This window comes from Chionomys nivalis, chromosome 21 (assembly GCF_950005125.1).
Source record: "Chionomys nivalis chromosome 21, mChiNiv1.1, whole genome shotgun sequence".
Lineage (NCBI taxonomy): Eukaryota > Metazoa > Chordata > Mammalia > Rodentia > Cricetidae > Chionomys > Chionomys nivalis.
Window position 1 is genome coordinate 40,097,361 of NC_080106.1, and position 19,234 is coordinate 40,116,594.

The 19,234-nt window shown below is 37.2% G+C and overlaps 1 protein-coding gene across 2 annotated transcripts in view; it reads left to right on the forward strand.

Moving 5' to 3' along the window:
- Positions 1 to 19,234, forward strand: part of Neto2 (neuropilin and tolloid like 2) — a 64,787-nt gene that overhangs the window by 14,444 nt on the left and 31,109 nt on the right. Inside the window, exons 2-6 of one of the 2 annotated variants that reach the window (XM_057753691.1) lie at positions 6,483 to 6,539; positions 9,503 to 9,643; positions 10,246 to 10,494; positions 16,240 to 16,263; positions 16,367 to 16,494. In XM_057753691.1, coding sequence (XP_057609674.1) covers positions 6,483 to 6,539; positions 9,503 to 9,643; positions 10,246 to 10,494; positions 16,240 to 16,263; positions 16,367 to 16,494 — 599 coding nt within the window. Of the gene's footprint in view, positions 1 to 6,482; positions 6,540 to 9,502; positions 9,644 to 10,245; positions 10,495 to 16,239; positions 16,285 to 16,366; positions 16,495 to 19,234 lie in introns of both variants that reach the window. The other variant, XM_057753690.1, reaches the window with a different exon arrangement.

The following is a 19,234-nucleotide window of genomic DNA, read 5'->3' on the forward strand; positions in this document are numbered from 1 at the left end:
ATCATACAGAGACTATATTAATTACAACACTGTTTGGCCAATGATTCAGGCATATTCCTAGCTAGCTCTTATATCTTAAATTAACCCATTTTTATTAATCTATGTATTGACACAAGACAGTGGCTTACTGGTAAGGTTCCGGCTTCTTTCTTCTTCAGCAGCTACATGACGTCTGCCTGACTCCACCTTCTTTCCTCTTCTGTCTTTGCTTGGATTTTCTACCTTGCTGTATTCTTCCCTGCCACAGATCAAAGCAGATTCTTTATTAACCAGTGGTAATAAAACATATTCACAACATACAGAGGGGAACCCCACATCACAGCTAAATTAAAGGGTATGGCATAAGGGCTCATTTTTAGGGTTGTACCATTTACAAAGATTCCTGACCCTCTCACTCTCAGCTAATGGACATCAACTCCTGCCACTAGTATCAAAATCAAGTTAAAAAGAAAGCTTGCATTCCAAAAGAAATAAAATGCCGTCTGAGAAAGCATCTTCTCCCAAGAACCAGGACAAGAACAGCACAACTTCAAAATGAATTTGCATCTAGCTAAAAACTTACGAATTTTCTTTATGCTACTTCCCCATGAAGTAGTCCTTCATAGTCCTGTAACACCAATATCTCCTTGTTATCACATTGATTGACATCCATTCCAGTTCTTTAATCTTCTTGCTAACATTTTTCTCTAAATGTCTTCCCTACCTATGCTAGTTTGATCCACCATGAGATGAAATCATAAACAACCTCTAGCACAGCAGTTCTTAACCTGTGGGTCACAACCTGCATATCAGATTCTTATGATTCATAACAGTAACAAAATTACAGTCTTAAAGTAGCAACCAAATAATTTTATGTTTGGGGGTCACCACAACATGAGGAACTATATTAAAGGATCGCAGCACTAAGAAAGTTGAGAACCACTACCCTAGCATCTCCCTGATACTTCCATCTTCCCCACTCAGCTTCTTTGACATTGAAATATAATAGTGGCTTTTGTTACTGTTCTGCCTATCCTAGCCATCCCTTCTGCCCTGCACAGACCACCATTATCTACCTCCAAAGAAACTTAGTGGAATACCGGACATGCCATCACACCCCTACTGAAAACTTTGGTATGAGTCTGCAACTTCACTAAGGCCTGTTCTATGGTGTCCTGTCCTGAGACACTCAGGAATAAATCATCTTAATAAGATCTGTGAAGTTTCTTCCTTAGTGTTTTTCCTTACTCTAGATTTAACTTTGTATCCTGAGCCGATCCAAAAAGAAGCTACTCACAAACCTAACTCCATTGTTACCAACAAGAACCTTCTCGCTTGGACTGGTCACCTAGAAAACCTATCTCTCTCCCATCACAAGCCACAAACCAAATGAATTACTGCCGAGGTTTCTTCCTCACTGACTTGGTGCTTCTTTCTTCTTTCCTCCTTCCCACTGAAAGTCATCTTAACCTAAAAAAAAAAAAAAAAAAAAAAAAAAAGACACATGTCAGGGTTGGGATTATTTTCATTTGAGCTATGAGAACAGAATTTGGCAGTTAGAGATTGGAGGTACATACCTCTTGGATATCTGGCTATGCCTTTTGCCATCTTAAAAATAATCTATTGTTACCAGCCAAATAACACAGTGTAGAAAGAAACTTTTAAAAATCTTATCTGGCACTGGTTCCCTCTTGTGTTCTGCCCTACCACTTTCAGTGATTCTCTTCATACAAGGAAAGCATTTGGCTTCTCTTTAAGCGTATCATAAGCTGTTTTAACAGGTACTCTCAAGAGATGCAGACCAGTCTCAGGGTAATGTTAAAACCTTTAAGACTTTGAATTCATCCCAACAAGAAACCAGAACCCAATTAACCCAAGAGATTTTGGAGATCTAACAGGTATCTAGATGCCCTCCCTGGCAGCTGGCTCCAAGAAGAGGTCCAGATGACTAGCTAGCAATAAAAATGAAGTCTGGTAACAATTTGCTAACAGAGGGATGGGTTGATGTCACATTTTTCATGGAAAAATGGCAAGCTAAATTTTTGGGGTCTCATGCCTAGTCATATTCCTATTTCAGCTGCCAAGATAAACAAACCTAACCAATGAGCTATATGACCTACAGTAAACTATGTTTTATTTTTTACTTTGTTTTTATTTTATTTGTTTTACAGTTCAGAGGCTTAGTCTGTTATCGTCAAGGCAACTCGCAGGCAGATATGGTGCTGGAGAAGGGGGTAAGGATTGTCACATCTTGAATCACAGGCAGCAGGAAGTAGTCTGTCTCATTGGGAATGGCTTGAGCATGTATGAGACCTCAAAACCTGCTTCCACAGTAACATACTTCTTCTAACAAGGCCATACCTACACCAGTAAAGCCACACCTCCTGATGGTACCACTCCTTATGAGTTTATGGGAGCCAGTTACATTCAAACTACCACAGGTGTACACCATCCCACCCAGTCTTAAGCTTTAAATATCAGCCAGTCTGTAATGAACACTTGGGCCAGCATGAGAACTTGGTCAAGAGCTTTATTTTAACCAACCCTTCTTCGTTCCTTTGGATCACACTAAGTTTATGCCAATGGCTCTGTCTCCCCAGTTTGCAAACTACATGATGTAAGTCTCTTTTTTTCCTTAAAATTTTTCCTAGCAATATTTTTCATCTTCATTAAGAACTACATTTTTAGAGTGCATGTTAAGAGAGAGACAGCATCTGTGCAGATGTCCAAGGAAACTGTAAGCTGTAAGAAGATGTGGGGTCCCTAGAGCTGTAGTAACAGTTTTGAGTCACTGGCTTTGAGTGCTGCAATATCTAGTCTTCTGGAGGAACAGCAGCTGCTTTTAATCTCAGAGCCATTACTGCAGCCCCAAATATACATTGTTTAATATTAATAAAGCTGAATTTTGTGGTTTTTTATTTTGGTACATATTTCTGATGGTATAACCCTTTTTCCATGTGTATATAAAATAAATTTATATATTACATATTTTAATAAAATGTGCAAAATAAGAACATTTGTTTCTGTCTTTATTAAAATTATTCACACACCCATTTGGTTTGATTTGGTGGGGTTGCTTTTGTTTTTCAAGACAGTGTTTCTCTGTATAGCCCTGGCTGTCCTAGAACTCACTCTGATAAACCAGCTGGCCTCGAACTCACAAAGATCCACCTGCCTCTACCTTCCAAGTGCTGGGATTAAAGGCGTGTGCCACTGCCACCCAGCTATTTCTATAGTTAATATACTATCCCAAAACCATTTGTTTTTAAATTTTATTTTATATGTGTGAGTTTTTATTGCTTACTATGCTTTTAATTTTCTGACACACTTTTTTATTCCTAGTTGTACTATTGGTCTCCTTCTTCTGTTTGTTAATTTCTTTAAGATTATTTATCTTTATTTTATATGTATGGATGTGCTACTTGCATGTATGTATGTGTACCACATGTGTGCCTGGTCCCCTGAAGTTCAGAAGAGAGCATCAAATCTGGAACTGGAGTTACAGATCATTTTGAGCCACCATGTGGTGCTGGGGACTTAACCCAGATCCTCTGCAAGAGCATTATGTGCTGTTAACCCCTGAGCCACCTCCAGCCCATGTTTGTTGATTTCTTACCCTTTTTACTCGCTTGGTGTCACTTACTTTAAAGCTATGAGTTATAAATGTGAAAACTGATAGTTTACCTGTGATTCTAGAAATAAAAGAACGTGAACAAAATGTATCGAACAGTTGTGTATCATCTAAATGACACATCATAGGAGCTGAGTTCCTCTGAGAGGATAATCGACATAAAGGAATGTTTCATTTTCTGAACTTCAGACTCCTATGTTTGGGAAATATGGGTTTGGTTTTTTAATCATAAATCTCTTAATTTTGTTGTGGTTATTGTTTTTTAAGTTCAAGGCTCTGTTCCTCTAACTCAGTTCCAGTATAAAGGTAGGAAGTGCTTTGTTTTGAGATAGGATTTCACTATGTATCCCTGGATGTCCTAGAATTCACTAAAATCCTCTGCCTCTTCATTTCTGGGATTAAAGACATGCTCCCACAACACCTAAAACAAATTTAAAAGAAAAAGAAAACAATTGTTCGTTCTGACATGGAGTCTTTAATCAAACAAACAAAAGCCTACAGTGGTTTTTCGTGTCCTAATTAAAAATAAAAATATAAATAAAAGTTCAATACCTATTCCAGGCAGACTGGTAGTATGCTTTCCAATGAATGGAAGAAAGCACCATTCATAAAAAAAAAAAAAAAAAAAAAAAAGTCTTTGAAAAAGGAAAGGCAGTCAATATAGTTGAAAGGAGACAAAGGTTAATAAGGATTCAAGAAACCAAGGATGAAGAGGTCGAATGCTTAGATTTTAAGATGTAAACTAAGTGACAAGAACTCTATCTTCGCACATTGATAGTCTTGTTAATAGACACTGAAGGTATGCTCTCTGTGTGTGTGTCATTTGGCAAAGTCTTCAATCACTCTATTTCCCTCTCCCTAACATCTTGTAAGTTATAAATTGCAGTTCACTGTGTCTTAAGCATGTCATTAGTCTCTCCTTTCCAATTCCACAGACTTCTCTGCTTCAATACATCACCATTACTTTACTTGGCAAATGATTTTTTCATAAGTTTAGCCTCCAGACAACCATTAGGAGTATTGGTCTGAAAGAAGTAGTAACACACTCTCTTGGTTTAAAAAACAATAGTGAGTGACTGGGTTTGGTGGTGCACACCTTTAATCCCAGCAGATCTCTGAATTCTGGACCAGCCTCCTCTACCTAGCAGTTCCAGGCCAACCAAGACTATGTAGTAAAATCCTGTCTACAAAAAAAATCAAAATTAAAAACCTCTAGTAACTAGAAATGTATCTAAATGGTTCTGCACTGGGATAGCATGCACAGTGCTATGGATTCATTCCCTAACACCACAGTAAGCAAACAAAAGTCTTCAGTGCTTTTTTTAAAACTGTAATTGAAAGTATAAATTCATCAATATGGTATTTAAGAATTTTTACTCTAAAGTCTTATCTTGCTTTTTTTCTAACCTGCTATGCTACCATATTTCTTTCTCATGAGTTCAAGTCCAATTAGGTCTGTCACTATATACCTCACTTCCAGATGTTTTCCTCACTCTGCCCTTTTATCTCCGAAAGAATGAATACCAGTTCCCTTCTCCATGTTTCCATTATGCATTCTCTAAACCTCTCTTTTCACCTGTATTTCAGGTAGTCTTTGACAGGAGTAGGAAGATGATAATTTTCCCAGTATCTACCATTTACTTAGCAGAATGCTTGGTACATACTATATGATATGCACACCATTGAGACTGGTCCCATCATATTAGTACATCTTCTGGATTTTGCAGATAACTAAAATGAAGCTTTAAAAGACCTCACAGCTAGTACAGTAATATAAGACAGAAACATTCACCTGTCTCCTGAAGTCCATACTGTTAGGCATTTTGCTTAATTTTGTAGCCATACCTTTGCCTTCTTAGAAGGAGATAAATGCTCTTGACTAAATGTCTATCTACCAAACTGGTAGTTTGAGGCAGCCTGGTAGCATGTTTTCTATTGAATGGAAGAAGGTACCATTCATAAAAAATGTCTTTGAAATCTCCAAAACACAAAAAAATGGTATAGATTGTTGGTTGGGTCTCAAACGTTCAGGGTGAGGAGTGAAATAGCTTTAGTGTCTAATATGGCTTCCCGTTAGCGCAAAACCACAGCACAGTGATGCACAGGAGCCGTGTCAGTGGACTTCTAGAAGTCAGGTGAGCCACTTGAGCTTTGGCATAACACACTGCACAGCTGACCAAATGCATAAACACACTTCAGGTAGAGTAAATGGAGTGGTTAGGCTTAGCAAAAGCCTGCACAACACATATATGTGGGCTTGTTTTCATGTTGAAAAAAAATGTTTTTAACAGCACATGGTATTCATTACTTCTTATATAAATAAGTACAAAATCAGTTACATCTTTTCTTTGGTTGTTTTGGAGTCAAATAGTAAATAAGAACATAGCATTTGTTTATTTACATTGTGAATATGTATGTGTGCTCATGAATATTCACATGTTTGAGCTTTTACACATTCCCACTGTGGTACTCATGGGAGGTTAGACACAACTTTCAGAGTCCTTCTTTCACCTTATAGATTCCAAAGATCAAGCTCAGGTGTTTAGGCTCAATGGCAAGCACCCTTACCCAAAGAGCCAGCCTTCTCACTAGCTCAAGGGCACAGCATTTCATATCTCAAAGACTCAGTGTGAATGTTGGTAAGAAATGGCGATTTTAACCAAAGTGTGTGCACATGTTTATAATCCTAGCACGGGGGAGATAAAGGAAGCCAGATTTTGAGTTCAAGGCCAACGTGACCTCTATAACAGTACCCATCTAAAACAGTGATTTTAGTCATTAGTCCTTTATTGTCATCAGAGTTTCCTTAGAGGCATAGTAAAATGTAAAATAAATACAACTTTTTAACTATTCTTTTCTGTTCTTTCTCTAGTGTTGCTAATAACAGTACTTGTAGTGGAAGGGATTGCTGTGGCCCAAAAGACCCAAGGTAAAGTATGGAGAGGTACATGGCATGTTTATGCAGTTTGAAAGAATTACAGCTTTTGGATGCTATTTCATAATCCTTTGTTTTAGTTTTCTCTCTGTTACTGTGATAAAATACCATGACCGAAACAGCTTGGGAGAGGAAAAGATTTATTTGGCTTACAGTTTCACATTACAAAGCATCATCAAGGGAAGTCAGAGCAGGAGACAGGGCCGGATCCTGGAGGAGGAGCTGATGCAGAGGCCATGGAGGGTGCTGCTTACTGGCTTACTCTCCCGGGTTTGCTCAGTCTGCTTTCTTACAGGACCCAGAATCAGCTGCCCACGGTGGCCCTACCCAGTGAGCTGATCCATCCGACATCAATCATTAGTTAAGAAAATGCCCCACAGACAACTGAGGTGCCCTTGTAAATGACCCTGACTTAGTTGATAAAAAATACTAACTAACACATTCCTCTTAATCATTTCAGTGACCAAAAACATTCTATTAACCTATGGATCTCAACTTAACCAGAATCAGCTACTAAATTGTCTGCACAAAGTTTGCCCTGATAAGCTTTTTAAAAGCCAGCATCACTAATAACTTTTAACACATTGTTAATTATATCCAAAGTTTAAATGAAATTTACAGTTTTATCACTAAGAAGAATAAAAAAGTGTCTTTTCTAGTGTGAACAAGAAAGCCTTTCAGTGCAGTCTTCAAAACCCTTCGGTCCTGTTGTACTGTCTGACTTTGAAGAATAGCTACTGTGGTTTTTTTAAAGCAAATTTTCATGTTAGAGTTAGTGCATTTTCTGTACAATTTTATTTTTTATTTTCATCAAAATTATATGTTCACATGATAAAAAAATCAAACTATATAAACAATTGGAAAAATTGTTTTTCATTCTACTCTTCCTGTTTCCTGCTTTAAACCATGACTATTTTAAACTTTGTTTATATTTTGTGTGGGGAAAGGTAGACACACATATGCTACAGAACACATCTGTAGAGCAGGATAACACTGGGAAGTGAGTTCTCTCCTACCACTCTCTGAGTCGTGGAGACTGAAGTCATGCCATCATCTTGCAAAACATGAACTTATGATTCTCTAAACCAGTGGTTCTCAACCAGTGTGTCAAGATTCTGTTGGCAAGCCTCTATCTCCAAAAAATATTTGCATTATGATTATAATTCATAATCGTAGCAAAATTATAGTTATGAAGTAGCAACAAAAATAGTTTTATGACTGAGTGGTGATGGCAAATTCCTTTAACCCCCACATTCGGGAGGCAGAGGTAGGCAGATGTCTAAATTCAAAGCCAACCTGGTCTACAAAGTGAGTTCCAGGACAGCCAGAGCTACATAGAAAAACCCTGTCTCAATAAATAAATAATTTTTTTTCCAAAAAATGGAGGAAGGAAGGAAGAAAAGCAAAAATCAGCATTTAAACCACTTATTAAAGTTTTTCAATACAAATTTTGTCTTTAGGTTTAGAAATATTTTGGTTTTGTTCAGTATCTAAAATTTCCTCATCCAGGAAGAGAGAGAGAGAGTCAGTGTTGGGGAGGGTGATGGGAGGGACTAGGAGAAGGAGGAAAGAGGAAGAGGAAACTGATTGGACTGGGGAAAAAATAATTGATTAATTAATAATAAAAAATTCCTCCTTCATTTTCTCTAGTGTTTTAAGGGAATTCCTATTATTATAACACTTACAGACTTTTTGGGTTTGTATTGCTGTTTTTTAAAGTTAACATACGAAGTCCTGTGTTTATTACGAAGTTCAACATAATGAATTCAATATTTTTTTTAATTTATGTATATTTTCACACATATTTTTATTTCAATCTGGAGAGACTTCCTCAATTTTTATTCCATAAACTAACAATTACAAAACTTTTTATGGAAAGAGCAAATAAATATTTAAGCTTCTATGAGCCTGTCTCTGAAACAGTTACCCAGTTGTTTTGTTGTGTGAAAGCAACCAAAATGAGCAGTTGAAGGGTATTAATATGTCCCAGTAAAACTCAGCACACACCTATGGCATCAGACCTCTGCTCTAAACTGTCTTGTGCTTTGATTTTTCTCTGTTCGGTGGAGTTTGCTTCTATTTAAAAAAAAAAAAAGAATGTTTTTTGTTTTTGTTTTATGACTGTATTTGCTTTTCTGTCTCTGGAAACCCTGTTGTTACTCGTTGGTTGATAACTTGGGTTTATTGTTTGTTTTCATTTCCTTGCATGAGCTTTATTTACTCAGGGTTGCTTTATTCCATGTGTTCCAACATGTTTTTCATACTGGAAGCTTTCTTCAAACTCCTGGTTGTCCTTGCATATTACTTAATGTTTTAACGGGGGCACTGAAAAGCTGACCGTGAGTTGTCTGTAGGTATGGATAGGATGTGTTTACCGTTGCTCTCATCTGGGATTTGAACTGACATTTGGGACTCTCTGGTCTGTATGATTAACCCTTTCTTAGATAGATTGGATTCCCAAAATAGAAATCTCTGTTTGCTGTCAGAGTCACTTGCTTCAACAGACCACGTGGGAGAAAGCTGGGACTGTCAGTGAGTTCATTAACATCACCAGACTCTCAGTTTTCACCCTCAACTGCACCTGGTTGTCCCAGTCCATTCATTCTGCTTTACTTTCACCAAATAATGGTGAAACTTATGTGGGTGTGGAGGTCAGAGGACAGCTTGCTGTTTCTGTTCTTCCACTATATGGCTTCCAAGAATCAAACTCGGGTTGTCAGACTTGGTGGCAGGTGCCTTTGTGGCAAACGTATCCTTTACCATCAAGCCTTCAAAATAAGTATAATATACAACAGCTTTCTTCCACTTCTGTTGTGATCAGTTGGTTATACTAAATTTGTCAGTGGTTCTCGTGGAGTTATATATGCAACTGAGTAGGCAATTGTTTAGGGTGTTGGGGGGAAAGAAAAGAGTGCTTCTTATATTTTGCTGTAATGGTATTTAAAATTCCCTTCAAGATGGACAAAACATTGGAATCAAGCACATTCCTGCAACCCAATGTGGCATTTGGGTTCGAACCAGCAATGGAGGTCATTTTGCTTCACCAAATTATCCTGACTCATATCCACCAAACAAGGAGTGTATCTATATTTTGGAAGGTATTTAACAAATCTGTGTTTTCTTGGATAAACTTCTACTTTATCTTGGATAAACTACTAACTTGTTTAAACCAGTTAGGACAAATTTTAAATATGTTTGTGAATTAAATTATAATAAAGATAAATATTTGTAAATATCAAATACATTGACAAAATAGTAGTTAATTTTAATGAGAATTTGTAATTGTTTAAACTGTAGTTAAACTATGTGCATCGCTGTATGAGAAACTTCCCTGATAAGGAACGTAAGTTCACCGGTGTCCCTGCTGGGCTTTCTGTTCGTGCTGAGCGCCTTTGCTTTCTTCTGTATCACATATGACACACTGTACATTATTTTTAAAGTAAGCAAGAATTAGTCTTTCACCTCTGCTAATTTGAGTCAATCAAATATATTTAACTAAAGTAATGACATATACCACAGGAAATGTTACTGTAATTCTATAACATAGCATGATTATTCCTGCAAAAGAGCTTTTCTTACGGCTTTGCATACACAGTTCCCAGTGAGATTCTCAGATGTGGAGCACTGACGTGACTGATTTGCTTGTCCACACATGTATGTCTTGTTCATGCTGCCCTGTTTGCCTGCTCTTACTTTATAGCCGCTCCTCGTCAACGGATAGAGCTGACCTTTGACGAGCGCTATTATATAGAGCCGTCATTTGAATGTCGCTTTGATCACTTGGAAGTTCGAGATGGGCCATTTGGTTTCTCACCTCTCATAGATCGTTACTGTGGCATGAAAAGCCCTTCGTTAATTAGGTCAACAGGAAGATTCATGTGGATTAAATTTAGTTCCGATGAAGAACTTGAAGGACTAGGATTTCGAGCAAAATACTCATTCATCCCAGGTAACAAATTAAGTGTTCTTAAAAAATAAGTTACCTTTCAGTATTTGAGTATACCACTGACTTTAGAATCTTAAGGTTAGAAAAGGTTAGATCAAATTATGATCAAGGTAATCAAATTAAGACTAAAGAAATTGTCAAAGTCAAAAGAAAATCAGTCTAGGAACAAGCAAAAACTTTTTAAAATAGGGAGCAGTAGACCACATCCCAGTCTAATTCTGTAGTAGATCAGGCAAAGTTGCATTTTCTTCTTATATACCTTTTAGGACACACATCTAAGACCAATAACATCAAAATGAATATATACCTTTAAATAATTGAATCCACCGTCTTTTCACAGTTCCCACAAAGGCAGATTTCTTTTAATTGAACTTATTATAATTACTTTAGAAACTACTTAACAATAGAAATACTCCTGCACCTGCATTTAAGAGGGCTAGATTTGGTTTGTCTTTTCTCTACCATTCAGTAGCTATAACATTGAAGCATGAAGTTGTACCTGAGATGTAACAATACCTGAATTCACCTCCTGGATCTGACATAGCCAGTTTATACACATCTGGTAACTTAAGAAAGGAGAAATACGAGTTGTAGTTCTAGAAGCCAAAAATTCCAAAATCCAGTAAAGCCTAGCTCAAAGAACAAATCTTGTTGTGTTTGGGGGTACAGGTGGGAAATTGAGACAGTCTTTATGTACCCTTAAGCTGTCCTCAAACTCTCTATGTAGACCATGTTAGCCTCGAACTCTACCTGCCTCTGCTGAGATTAAAGGTGTGCACCGCCACACCCCATTAGATCTGTTCTTTATCTCTTCCATTGTCTGGAAGATTATCCCAGCATTTCTGTGTTTGTGACCATATTGCTCTAACTTCTGACTTCACAGCTTTTCTTAAAATTCTTTTTCTTTTTTATGTGTATATGTGGGGTGTGTGTGTGTGTGTGTGTGTGTGTGTGTGTGTGTGTGTGTGTGCATCCACTTATGCACAGGGTGCCCACAGAGACCAGAAGAGGGCATCATGTCCCATGAAGCTAGCTATAGGTGGTTGTGAGCTGCCTCATGGGTTCTGGGAACAAAACTCCAGTTCTCCCTGCGAAGAGCAGCAAGTGCTCTTAATCGATGATCCATCTCTTCAAACTCAGTCTTCTTAAAATTCTTATTAATGTATTTTATGTTGTAATGTAATAGTCACTCTTTTTAATAACCATAGATAGTAAAATTCACAGAGATTTGGATGTGGATATATCTAGGCACTACTACACTGTCAGCCTACTGCATCATCTTAGCTACACCTTTTAAAACACTGATCAAATGCTGTGAGAAGTCTAAAGCCCTATCCAGTGAAAAGTATATATACACTAATGTGGAAACTCAGAAACTAGTATGTTATTGTGCCCAAGGAGTTTGCAAACATAACAGAATGAGCAAACAACCTGTGCAGCAAGTGTATAATCTTTAGTTTTGTTTTTTATGGAAGAAATTTAGTTGAAAAATACACAATTGAAACTAATTACAATCCTGTCCCTTTATGTTTAAAATCATTGCTAACAATTTGGCAGTTACCTCTTAAGATGAATTTCTTTATTCAGTTTGTTTTTACAGAACTGGTCATGCTATGCATAAAACTCTATTACCAGCATTTTTTTCCTTAAAAATCAAACAACTTTGTATCTGAATCAATAAGCATTATGGAAGTTTTTTGTACCTGTATCATCTATCTAATACTGAAAGGACAGTATTTTCAAACAGTAAAACTCATCTAATAAACTTTATGGGTTTTTTAAAATATTTATTTATTTATTATGTATACAATATTCTGTCTGTGTGTATGCCAGCAGGCCAGAAGAGGACACCAGACCTCATTACAGATGGTTGTGAGCCACCATGTGATTGCTGGGAATTGAACTCAGGACCTTTGAGTTCTTAACCTCTGAGCCATCTCTCTATCCCCCCCCCAAATAAACTTTAATAACAATTTTAGGATCACAACAAAACTAAGCAGGAGTAATTATTGGATAAGCCCCTCCATTCCCTTATATCCACATCTTTCCAAAAGGATGGTATCTTTGGTACAATCCATAAGCCAACATGGGCACATCATAATTACCCAAAGTCTTTAGCTTACAATATAGTTCACCCTTAGTATTATATGTCTGATGAGTTTGATAAATAGCATATATCCACTGTTATACAGAGAAGTTTGACTGCCTAAAAATTCCTGTGTTCCACTCACTACACATCCTTCCTCCCCCTAAACTGCTGGCAATCACTGGCCTCTTTCATGGTTTACCATTTCCATGTCATCATGTACAGTTGGGATCATGCAGTATGTTGACACTCTGGTCAACTTCTTTCACTTAATTATATAAACATAAGGTTTTTCCATGGCTTGATAGTCGATAGGGTGTGTGGTGTGTTACATTTATTGTGTCTATGTTTGTCACTGTGCATGGGCAGAAGTTAGTAGGCAACTTGAAATCAGTTCTCTCTACCAAGTGGGCCCCAAGGTGAATTATGATATGTGCTAAGGAAAATTATTTAAAAACAAAAGGCAAATCCAGTTGTCTAAGTCCAATTGTGTAAGTTATATAAAGTTGTTTGCCACTCTAGTTGGTGGCATGAACCTGGGAAAGCGGGTTCCTGAAAATGAGGTGGACTAAAGTCTCATGCAGTAGCCAACTTTATTCAGAGCATCAGACAGTTTATACCTGAGGGTTAGGAAGGATCACATGAGTAAGGTACTCAATTACAAGGACAGGCCATACTTGGCAAAGACATGCTTTTTCATAGAAGCACATGAGTAACAACAGCAGAAGCAAACTCACTCCTATCTGATATACCTGGGAGAAAGGCAAAAGAACATTCTAAGAACAATTCTGTGTTTTGAAGAAACTGAGGTCACAAGACTCTTGTTTTCTTGGAGTTTCTCACCAGCACTCCAGATTATCACACAACTCCATTCTTGTACCGTGGTCTGACATCAAGTAGGCAAATTTATGGAAATAGAAAGTAGAAAATTGGTACTTTAATGCGTACAGACTTTCCTTTCTGATGGTGGAAACTAGTTCTGAATATAAAAAGGGTGATTGTTGAACAGTACAACAATGTAAGTGTACTAAAACCACTGAACTGTACATCAAAAAATTGTTAGCGGCCGGGCGGTGGTGGCGGACGCCTTTAATCCCAGCACTCGGGAGGCAGAGACAGGCGGATCTCTGTGAGTTCGAGACCAGCCTGGTCTACAAGAGCTAGTTCCAGGACAGGCTCCAAAACCACAGAGAAACCCTGTCTCAAAAAACCAAAAAAAAAAAAAAAAAATTGTTAGCATAGCTAGGAATGGAGCCACACACTTAATGATCCCAGCTGCTCAGGAGGTTGAGAAATGCAGATAGCACAGCCTGGGCTATATGCAAGACTGTCTCAAAAACCATAGTTAACGTGGTATGTTTTATTTGGAATTTATTACAAGTAAAATGTAGTAACTTGTTTTCTCAAAATGGCAAAGTTAAGAAGAATGGCTGACTCAGTGATACAAAGGATATTCTCCCTGTAAACTTGTTCACAGAGCTGGACCAGCCGTTTCTAACAAAGTGTAAAAAAGTGACTTGCTTAAATAGATCAGGCATGTAATATTTACAGTCTAAATTAACTAAAGTAATCATTTTAGTGTCGGAAATGCTATTACAAAATCTTACATATGAATCACATCTTTACGAGTTATAAGTTCCTGAAACAACAAAATAGACAGTAAAAGGTGTTTTTTTCAGGGTCTGGGAAGAAGTTTCAGTGATTAAACCGCTTGCTATGCACTTCCATGTAAAAGAAACCATGTAAAAATGCAAAGCTGTGTGTGTGGTGGCACACACCTGTAGCCCAGCACTGGAACGCAGAGACCAAGAAGATCCTAGCAGCTCTGACCCACGCTGGTCCAGCCAAAAACTTCAGACTCTGGGTTCTGTGAGAGAATTGTTAAGTTCAGTGAGAGATCTGTTTCTTATTAAAACAAAACAAAAAAATTGGAGCATGATAGAAGAAGATACCCAAGTAGACCTCTGGACTCTACATACATACACAATTTTTAATAGTCTTTTAAAAATATTTTTTAATAATCAGCCAAATTTAGGGCTACAAAGATGGCTCAGCATTTGCACAAAGGCCAGGCAAACTGAATTTAATCCACAGATTCCCACAAGGTGGCAGGAGAGAACTGACTTCCGCAAGTTGTCCTCTGGCACACACACTGCTAATCAATTAGCTTAAGTCATCTGACGTTATATGTAAAGACACTCGCTTTGAACGAAAGTAGTTTTGTTTTGTGTTTTTTACATATCATGAGAAACTTTTATACAGTTTATAGGTAAAACTGCTTGGAATTTCTGGAATATTTTACCTTTGTACCTTATAGGTCTTCTGATACTACCTACATTAAATTTTATACTAATGGAAATAGCGTAAAGATTATATAATATCCTGTTTTATAGAATTTATAGAGGAAGCTTAGGAATTAAGTACTTTTCTGTATAGTAGCAAATCCAGGACTATATTGAGTTTCCTAGGTTATTTCTTCTAATGTGTCATATTTCCTTTTTCTGTAGGACAGGGATTCCCCAGTTTTATCTCTAAATTTAGAAAACGAATTCATATCAATAAATATGTGATACATCATGAGCTAAAGTGAAGCTGTGTTTATTTTGCTATTATTTAAAGGCATATTTCCATTTACACACTACATAGAGAGTTTAAGGCCAGTCTATACAAACTACAGTAGCAAGGTAGATAACTTGTGAGTTCAAGGCCAGCCTGAAAGAGACCCTATCTCTAAATAAATAAATATTTCCGAAAAGAAAAAATTCTGATTAATTTTTCAAAAATATCCTATAGCTTTTCCCCGGTATAGTTTAAGATTTTAATTCTGCTTTGATTTTTTTTTTCTTGCAAAAGAACTGGTGTCCACTAGTTGACTCTTTAAACAAGGATAAATTTAGTTTTAGTTTAAAAAGAACAATCACTGACATGTATTTGAAGTTAAGCCAATAGTTTATTTCTCCACTTTCCAATATGTAATTTGGTAACTTGCTGAAATATCTTCAATTAAAGACAGTATTAGTAAGAAATGAGTGCCTTCTTACTTGGAGTAAACCATGTATGTAAATTAGTTTTTTCAAAGTATATATTGTTGCAGAGCATAAACAAATGTAACACACCTTAAAATAATATTCTGTAACAACATATAGAGTCTTATATTTGTAATTTCTATTTTAACTTAGAAATAAATGTTGATGCATCTGTGTAATATATTTAAAAAGAACATTTGACCGTGATTAAATATGAACTGTTTATAACTCAGTAGCATTGGGTGTATTATTTTGCAAATATCACCACTACTAATTAAAGCAAATATTTTAGAAAACATTTAATATAGCTCAACACAAAGGAAATCTATTCCTTTTAATACTAATAGTATTCCGTTGATTTAAATGTACCATATTTTATTCATCTGTTCATATGTTAGTGGAGTAGCTATTACATTTGACAGTTAATATTTTCAGTAGTAAAGCATGCATAATGAAATAAAAAGTTACAAATTTTCATTAAATGTCAACCCCATAAGCATTGTCACAGATGGCTAGGGATATGCAGCATCTATCAATAAAAATGCCTCTTAATGTTGCAATGTTGTGAAGCTTTAGATCTGAGTTAGGTCTGAAAGAAGCTCAGCACCAATGACTTTCTCCTCTTTTCTATTGCAGATCCAGACTTTACTTACCTTGGAGGTATTTTAAATCCCATCCCAGGTTTAGTATATTACCTTTTTCTTCCTGTGACATTTTTTATTAGTTTTATTTTTCTTTGAATATCTTTTCTTTTTTTTTCTAGATTGCCAGTTTGAGCTCTCAGGAGCTGATGGAATAATACGTTCTAGCCAGGTAGAACAAGAAGAAAAAACAAAACCTGGCCAAGCAGTTGATTGCATTTGGACGATTAAAGCCACCCCAAAAGCTAAGGTATTGTTTATTATACGTTGACTTACTCAGAGAAGGACCTAAAGAGACATGATTTCTATAATGTATTGTTTGAATCATGTAAATATTTGTGACTCTAAATTTTTTGTTTCATTTCCTCTATTGGGCACCTACGAAGACCATAGTGGTTTTGCAGTTAAATAAACTGAGATAGAAACAATTAAAAATTTTATACATATATTAAGATTCTTCTTTAATTTTTAAGTATTGTGTGCACAAAGACATACATGCCACAGCACACCTTTGGAAGTCAGAGGACAACTTCATGGGGTTGGTTTTCTCCTTCCACCTTTATGTGGGTTCTGGGAGTTAAATTCAGGTTATTGGGATTGCACAGCTGAGCCATCTTATCAACTCCATATTAAAATTTTTAACCTGGGAGTATTACAATTTTTAAAAAATCTGTGGAGTCCTAACTAATGAATACAAGTACTGATCAACCACTTGTTGGGCCTGGTTGTGTGTTTGTTTTGGTTGGTTGGTTTCATTTTGTTTCTGTGCTTTAAGGGCCCGGGAAGATAGCTTGATGAGTAGAGTGCTCGCTGTGCAGTCTTGAGGACCTAAGTTCAAATTCCCAGCACCCGCATAATCAGGGCCCTTTGTGGTAGCACACACACATCTGTCACTTCCATACAAGGAGGGAGGGAGGCGGCCCCGAGACGCGTGCTATTTGGCCGGTCTAGCTCAGAAGGGGAGCTCCAAGGTTCAGTGAGAAACCCTGTCTCAAAAAATAACTAGGTAATATCAAGAGAAGAAGTTACTGGCCACACATGTACAGACATGACACCACACATATGTACAAAATGTCTTCCCCCTTATCTGGCAAGAACCTTTAGGCTGGAAGAAGTTAATAAGTCTTAAAGGGTTGGTCATACAAGTTGAAATACATCATTGAATCTCACTCCCGTCTGTGTTCTCACTGCTGCCCTCTGTGATGGTGAAACTGTTACGGAACCATGCTGTGAGAAAGAGTGCCTTTCAATGACTTTGAGGTTGATCGCTGACTACCTTTCCTTTTATTTTTAATTGGTACTTCTAGGATAATCAACAGAAATAAAATTAGATTTAATGTATGCATATGTAAAAGGGGGGAAGAAAAGAAAGGAACTGAGAGAACGTATCATGATTTGGGGACCAACCTGGGCTACATAAGTGAGATCTGACCCTCCCACAAAAAAATAAAAATAAAAAATGAGGTTTATAATTATGGAAATGATTAATAGCCTTAAATGTTTTAAAATAGACCAAAAACACTTAGAAATATTGGACAAAACTTACCAGGTATTCCCCAGAAAGCAAATACAAGTTCAAAATAAAACCAGTAATTCTTAAGAAAACAGACAACTGTATATTAGCACAATAAATAAAACTGGTACAAATGCCTCTGGCAATTTCAGATACTCATTACTGCCCAGAGGTCAGGGATGGACATACAAGGAGTTTGGTTTTAACACTAACTCTGAAAAGAAGAAATAAAGCATAGGGCTTGTGTAACCATTGTGAGGCCTCTTACACAGCCAGAACTGTTTTTTTATTTTATTTTACCAATCTTTTCTCATTTTACAGTCCTAGTTCCCACTCCCACCCAGACTCCAGCTCCCTTCACCTTTCCGCCACCATCTACTCCTCAGAGAGGGTAAGGCCTCCCATGGGGAGTCAACAAAGTCTAGCACATCATTTTGAGGCAGGACCAAAGCTCTCCCCTCTACCCGCCTTTGTATTTAGGCTGAGCAAAATATCCCTCCAAAGAGAATGGGCTCCATTCAAACACTAGGGCTAAATCCTGGTCTCAATGCCAGTGGCCCCACAGACTGCCCCAGCCATACAACTGTCCCCCACTTCAGAGGGCCTAGTTTGGTCCTATGCCGATTCCCTCACACAGTCAGAACTCTCAAAGGGAGATGACTGAAATGAAAGGGTAACCAAGAAAACATGTTACATGGTTTCTTCTGATGAGGTGAGGTTTTATTTGTTTTGTTTTTGAGACAGGGTTTCTCTGTGTTAACAGTCCTAACTGTCCTGGAACTTGCTTTGTAGACCAGACTGACCTCAAACTCACAGAGATCCACCTACCTCTGCCTGCCAAGTGCTGGAATTAAAGGTGTGTTCCACCATGCCTGGCATTATTCTGTGATTTCATACCTAGAAGATTACTTTTGTGTTTGGGATATGAATTGATATTGCTTCGTCAGTCCAGGAAATACAGATCACAAAAATTAATAAGAGAGTCTAGTCCTGAGCTTACAACTGTAAGGCAGTTAATTCATCCAAAATAGCCAAACATACTATGGTGCTTGCACCCATAAAATGCCACTGAAGGTCACCTCCCAATCCCAATTAAGTAACCCCACTGCTCACAGTCCATCATGAGGTGAAAGTAGACAAAAAAAAGGAGAAAGAAGTTTAGCCTCCTGGGTTTTAGATTTCTAAGAACTGTATCCTACAAGAAGGAACAGAAAGATTAGAAAGAAAAATGACCAGGTAGATTCTTTTAAAGGACTACATGTACAGAACATCAATAATAAAAGGAATGGTTATTTTTTAAAACTGAGGAAATTTAGTAATAGGGATGTGTAGCTGTATCTTACGATATTTTTTTCAAGAATTGATGGAAGGCATAACACAGTGGCTCCCAAAAAGAAAATATGTTTAAGTGATGTGGAGACTGAGCTCACAAACAGGAAAAAATTTAAATAACCTGAGAATAGGAAAATGGTCTCCA